The sequence below is a fragment of the Rhipicephalus microplus genome, chromosome X, assembly GCF_043290135.1.
Source record: "Rhipicephalus microplus isolate Deutch F79 chromosome X, USDA_Rmic, whole genome shotgun sequence".
Taxonomy (NCBI): Eukaryota; Metazoa; Arthropoda; class Arachnida; order Ixodida; family Ixodidae; genus Rhipicephalus; species Rhipicephalus microplus.
This window is the reverse complement of record NC_134710.1, coordinates 36,065,920-36,072,388: the sequence shown is the minus strand read 5'-3', so window position 1 is coordinate 36,072,388 and position 6,469 is coordinate 36,065,920. Positions and strand designations below refer to the sequence as shown.

The window sequence follows — 6,469 nt, the reverse complement described above, 5'->3', positions numbered from 1 at the left end:
TCAAGTCATCAGATAGAGCCAAGGGGTCAAGCCACCGCATTTCGCTACTTTGATGATGTAACTGCTGCGCACTATGTCAGACTGGGACTTTGCGTAGTCACTGAGCTGCATCGTTAGCTGCAGTGCGAAAGGATGGCAGAGTGAAAGGATTGGTTGCATGTGTTGCATTATCAACACGTACCAACAACGTGCTGCTGCCCAGTCATTTCTACAAGTCCATACAGCATGCAGTAGTGGAGGAAACTTGTAATGCCGCATTATTGTAAATGCAACAAGCGAGCACACAAAATGCCAGAGAACACCACGCGACACCCACCACAAGCACAGGAGCAAACATGGCCTTTCTGCTGTGTGACAACCTTAAAAATGGCGTCCAAGATAGATGGATAGATGTACAAGGTTGCACCCTAAAGATCGGGTGGGGTCTCGTGCCATCTAGCCATAATACCTAGCCAGGCACACTGCTGTGCCACAGTGCGGCTGAGTTTCAGCACAAATTATTTTGGAGTCACCCATATATTAATGCCTCATAATCATGCCATGGTTGTCCCCTTACTTACTTTTTGAGTGAAAAGACAAGCAAATGAAGTGACGCAGAGTATGGTACGCGCCTTTTCACACACTCTTACAGTCTTTAATTTGTACCATGAAGGCACAGTTAGGCTACCCTCCCCAAATACTGCTTATGTTATGCTGTTCAAGTGTGCAAATGCATGGGTGTTCGATTGAGAGCAATGCCACTAGCAAATGCAATCATGCTGCTTATCTTTAGCATGATAAAGCAGTTCATAGGCTCCAAAAACTGGATACAGCCCACACACAGAATGGCAATGAGCAGAATTAGCAATCAGCGTACCCACACATGTGCATAGAAAACCCAGAAAATTGCACGGACGGCACAGATACAGAAAAAAAACACAAGCAGCCCCATATAAAAGATTCGATCGATTTGCTCTCCAAGGACAGATTGGCAAGCGAGCTTATAAGATAGGGACGGCTGTGCAGTGATGAAGGAAAACACTTGGGCTGGTGACACCAACAGGGTGTGCACTACTATGCTGACAATCAACTGCTAATGAGCTTCACTAACCAAATAAAGTAATGTATGAAGTAAACCGTATGGCGAAGCTTAAATAAGCAGAATTAATGTGAGGAACACAGGAAGAGCACTCAAAGCTGAGCCCTTAATAAATCAGGTGTTGTTTGCTTGATGTTGCTGGTTCTGTATTATCAAATTGCCATTTAATAGAAAAAAAGATCCTGAGCACAAAAACTCAAGCAGTAAGAAAAAGATCTGAGCAAAAATTACAAAAAAGAAGTACAAGGATTACTAGCAGCATCAAGATTAAACCTCAAATACTGAATTCAGCAATTGTGGAACCAAACTGATGATTTTTTCATAGCATGATTTGAAATTAAATATTTTGACATAGAAATGGAACTTGCATGCAACATCAACAAGCTGCTCGTTTTACCAATCAGAAAAAAAAGTTCCTGCTGTGCTTATCACAATGAAAACTATCACAATAATGGAAACTGTGTCTAAAGGTTGCCGCGCTGCTATATAAGTTAATCCTTTGTTCAGTTTTTTCATTTTTTAAGCTATTTATTCATGCTTATAAACTTTATCATTTTACACACTTTGATGTAACTGAAAAATGAGCTGGCACATATAGCTAACTGTTCTGATTGATGGTGCTAGTATGACATTGCTTCTGAACTGCACGTTAACTTTATGAGAGTGAAATGTCACCAAGCACCAGCCATATATGAAGATTTTTTTCTCATAGCTACCATGACAATTTTCATCAATACAGATCTGAGCACCCCCGCATTAGTGGCAGATCTTCAAAATTTCCCTGAGGTGGTGCCTTATCTGAGCTTCATGGTACTCAGTCTTCCATTTTAGAAAATGCATGACAAAGCCACACAAACGCCTCAAGTCCAGACTTTAGCACCAAGGACTTAAATATAAGGGGGGAAACACACAAAAAAACTCAAGAGCCATGCTGTTTGCACCAACACCTACAAAGAATTGCTTGTGTATCAGAAAAGACTACAGACAACTTTTTTTGCTTTTGTTTTTTCTTTGTGCTCTGTGATAAAAACAAACAAATAGCAATAGATGATAAATTCTAGGCTCACGACAACAAGCATCGAGTAAGTGGGACGCAAACAAAGCTTGTAACTGTTACACATTTTCTACTCTGCAGTTGGCAGGAAGTGACATTTACTGCATGATGTAAACACTTATGTGATCACCCTAGACATATCCCACAACGGGAAGAGAAATGGGCGATTCGTCAGCTTGCACTAACACAAACACATGCTCACACATCAAAACACACTCAGCACACAGTCACACAAATGCACACACATTGGCAAGCCACGGCAGTCTTTAAATAAGTTACCTCTTTAAAAATGTTTTCAGCAGGCAATCAACAAGACCACAATGACACTCATAAAACTTTTGAGTTCAGTGGACGAGCTGTTTCTGCTTTTCTGTTTGCCCCATTCGGTTGGCAGGAATGAAAAAAGCGCTCCAGGGATAAACCTGTCAACGTTTCAACAAAGTGACCCAAGGGCGTGACTATTGTGGTGCTGACGCCCAGGTGGTGGAGACTGGGTGCCTATGCAGACATTCTATCACAGCTAACATCGCAGTTTGGCCGCTGCCTTGATCACAGACATGGGGAGATTGTAAGTCTCAGGACTAAGTTTGCAACCAGGAACTGTAAATATAGAGGCCTCTGTGGAAAGAAGGATGGGAAGGGGAAAAACAAAACCAAATTACATGTCAGTAACATAGGAGTTCATTTCTGCATACTGTAAAACTACACTGTAACGTTCCCGGGATATTGCAGAGACCTTTTTCTTTGAAATACTTTTCTATACTGAATATGTTCAAACTAGAGCACCATATGCATGGAGTCACAAAAGGAATACGGAGGAACTTCTATTATACGTCCCCCGGTTTCTCAAGCACCTGCATTTTGCAACAGACCGATTTGGTCCTGGATAAATCCCCATAGACACGATGTATTGAAAACCTTGGTTATGAGACACAGTTTTATGCCAACCCCGCATCCTACAACGATTTCACAATTCTGTCGAAAAAAAAAAAAAAAAACACCTCGACTCGCATTGAACGTTGACCAAATAGTCAAGAGTGCAAAATATGAAATTGTCTTCCCTTAGGTTGATGATTCAAAAGTAGAGCTCGAGACAGGATGTCTTCTTAGAAGGGAAAATTTGTTTTCCTGGCAGCTCATGCACTTCTGCATCTGCCTCAATCACGTGCTTACGCAGGGTCGTTACCTAGAGAATACCTATCCAGAGCAGCTTCACCTGGCCGAAAAGCTCATTTTTCAGACCCTGATAATGTAATGTTTTTGATCAGGGAAACTTTCTCTGGCCGACGTACAGCTGATCTCATGCTTCGCTTTGTGACACTTGAGCATGCAGAAGGGCGCGATGCAGCAGTTTTCAATGAGCAAAATAACTTTCACTTGACGTCAACGTTTATTAAAACAGCGGGACTTCACTTGCTGCACATCACAAGGCAACAAATTACAATGCGAGCAGCTCAGTTGAGCACGAAGGCATTCCATAAAACGGGCATTCTACACAACCTTGTGAACTCGCACTCCATCACAATTATGTGATGGCAATGACACTGAGTCTAACTCTTCGAATAGGAGGCTGTTGGCAATGCGGTTTCAGTTTCAATTTCATGCATGGGCAATTTTTGACTCAATATATCGGGAAAAAAGTGTGTGTTGGGTTTGATTTTTTAAAGTTGAGAATACCGAATCGCTTGCACCTGCTTCAACTAAGTAATGCAGCCATTGGCAAGAATTTTTTAATCTACTTTCCTTAGAGTCGTGTAGTGGGCTTATTTAGGGAGTCTGTACCTGTTTTTTGTGAAAGGCTGAGCGTTACTGCCTGTATTCTGTATTTCTATAATTTTTCAATTATACAACACCCCAATCATATGACGGTTTTGTGTGGCCCCGCCGCAGTGGTCTAGTGGCTAAGGTACTCGGCTGCCGACCCGCAGGGCGCGGGTTCGAATCCCGGCTGTGGCGGCTCCATTTCCGATGGAGGCGGAAATGTTGTAGGCCCGTGTGCTCAGATTTGGGTGCACGTTAAAGAACCCCAGGTGGTCGAAATTTCTGAAGCCCTCCACTACGTCGTCTCTCATAATCATATAGTGGTTTTGGGACGTTAAACCCCACATATCAATCAATGACGGTTTTGTGTGGTCTCCTGAAAGGTGTTTGATTGGGATTCCACTGTATTTGGTTTGCACCCTGACAGGGCATGGGGCACAGTCAGGTCTGCGCTTGCTGCCATTTGCAAGTAAATCAAGATGCGCACTACGAAAAATTCGGGAAATTATAATCACTCCATTTCTCAGAAAGTTGTGGCAGGAAAACCCAAACACAGCTGTGGTACACTGCAAAGACTACAGTGCATTACTGGTGCACACTATGCACCCCACTTGCATGTATTTTTGCTCCCCATATAACAAACCCTAATATAACGAATTCAACGTTAATATGAAGTTTTCTATTCCCAGCCATTACTCCATAGAAGCACATGTACTTGCGAACTCTATGTAACAATGTAACAGCGGGAGACAACCTTCATATAACGAATTTTTGCTAAGGACACTTTCATGCGAGAGCGAGCACTGTGCGCTGGTGTGCGCGAGGCGGGCAGGCGGACCTGCACCCCACGAGTCTGTGTTGCCGCCGTTATTGCTGCTGCAGGCACATGCGCGAATGTGTCTGCCCCTCCCTCAAAACCAAAAACAACAACAACAAAAAAAGAAAACCACTTTTACATTGGCAGTGCCACACTTTTAGTTAGCATCAGATTGTGGGGCCATACTGCATGTGAAGAACACTTTACCAATAGTTTTCCGCGCTATCCGTGTCGTTCATTCTTCGTTTTCGGCGCGTGCATTGTTTCACTGTTCACTGCATTGTTTCACTGTATTGTTTCTCTAGTTCAAACTCTCAGTGTTCTTATTTCATGAAAAGCATTATTTTGCGCCTTTGAAGGCCTGCAACAATTTAGAAATGCTACCTATCACTAGTAAAGCTGCTGTGGGGGCTAGACGGCATCACTTTATGATCGCTTGCAATGCCAAGAAGCAACATGAGATTTGACGCAAGGACAAGAAGAAAACAGACAAACACTTCTGTGTGTGTGTTTCATTCTAGGTTTTAAAGACGATAGCCTTCCTTGGGATACCTCAAAGCAAAAATTTTGGCCTGTCTGTCTGTCGACTTGTCTGTCAACCGAAATGATTCAGCTACTAGGCTAAATATCAATCACTTCCTCAAGGCCCACCAATTTTGATCTGGTTTCTACATTCATACTTGTGCACATAGTCGATTAAAAAGCAAATATTGCACATATCTGGGGCACAAAATCAACACGTGAATATTCTGTGGCTTGTCTTTTTATACTAGAAAAGGTATACGTAAGTAATTCTAAGGACTGTAGCGTTTATAACAGTGCGCTCATAATGCGACGCTATGCACAAAAAGGTGGTTGTTTTCTACCCTTTGCTAATATGATACGGTGCTGCCACCTACCTATGCTCTTGCATTCTACAAACTATGACCTCCGAGATGGCGCGCTCACGCCGCGCACTCACTATATTGGAGGCCGCGCACTCACTATATTGGAGGCCGTGCACAGATCCTTTCGTTTTCCATGATTACTGCCAGGTGGCGCTCATGTCTCATGCAGCGCCTCCAGAATCCCATTCGCCGTTTTCTTGTGCAGAACATCAAATAAACCTTTTATTCACACACTCCAGACAGAAGGCTATCTTCTTTCGACGACATTTGCAGTGAGACATGCAGATACGGGTCTAATTTTATTTTCTTCTTGGTAGCGAAAACAGCCATGGTATCTACAGCTGATGCTGGAGGTCAGAATAAGCTAAGACCAGAAGAATTTTCCACTTCATCAACAAATTTTGGTTCAACTTTTTTGGCCAATGTGTGGCTAGTGATAAGACCTGGATCTACAGCTTTCCAGATGAAAGTACGATTTCATCGATGCCAATAAAATCCCCGTCTTACCTACTTATCAAGAATAAGTTTAGCTAGCTTTGATCACAGCTAATTGAGATCTGGGGCTGCATCGAATCAAAGCAAACTTAAACCAAGACACACGAAGGCCAGCTTTCATCAACTGCTTAGGATTTTATGCAGTGCTATACCATCCAGGTCTTACAAATATTATTTTAGATTCTGCAAAGTAAAAGCTATTTGTTGCACAGTTTCACAATACTGCTTATAATTGTGACCTTACTTAGGAGGTGGTGGCTGGTTAGTTGGCTGTACATGATTTTGAGAAAAGCAGTGCAAAATTTAAGAGTCTGTTTGTCTGTCCATGTTTTTAAAATTTTACTTGACTTTTTAAAAGATCATTGCCATTATAAGCT

General features: G+C 42.4%; 1 protein-coding gene across 3 annotated transcripts in view; it reads right to left on the bottom strand.

The window, feature by feature from the left end:
- Positions 1 to 2,181: 2,181 nt before the first annotated feature.
- The window catches only part of LOC119176610 (cyclin-dependent kinase 14), a 153,372-nt gene continuing 149,084 nt past the window's right edge, over positions 2,182 to 6,469 (bottom strand). For all 3 annotated transcript variants that reach the window (XM_075876211.1, XM_075876212.1, XM_075876213.1), the window contains one exon: positions 2,182 to 2,750. In XM_075876211.1, the coding sequence (XP_075732326.1) occupies positions 2,653 to 2,750 (98 nt within the window). In that variant the 3' untranslated portion in view covers positions 2,182 to 2,652. The remainder of the gene's footprint in view (positions 2,751 to 6,469) is intronic.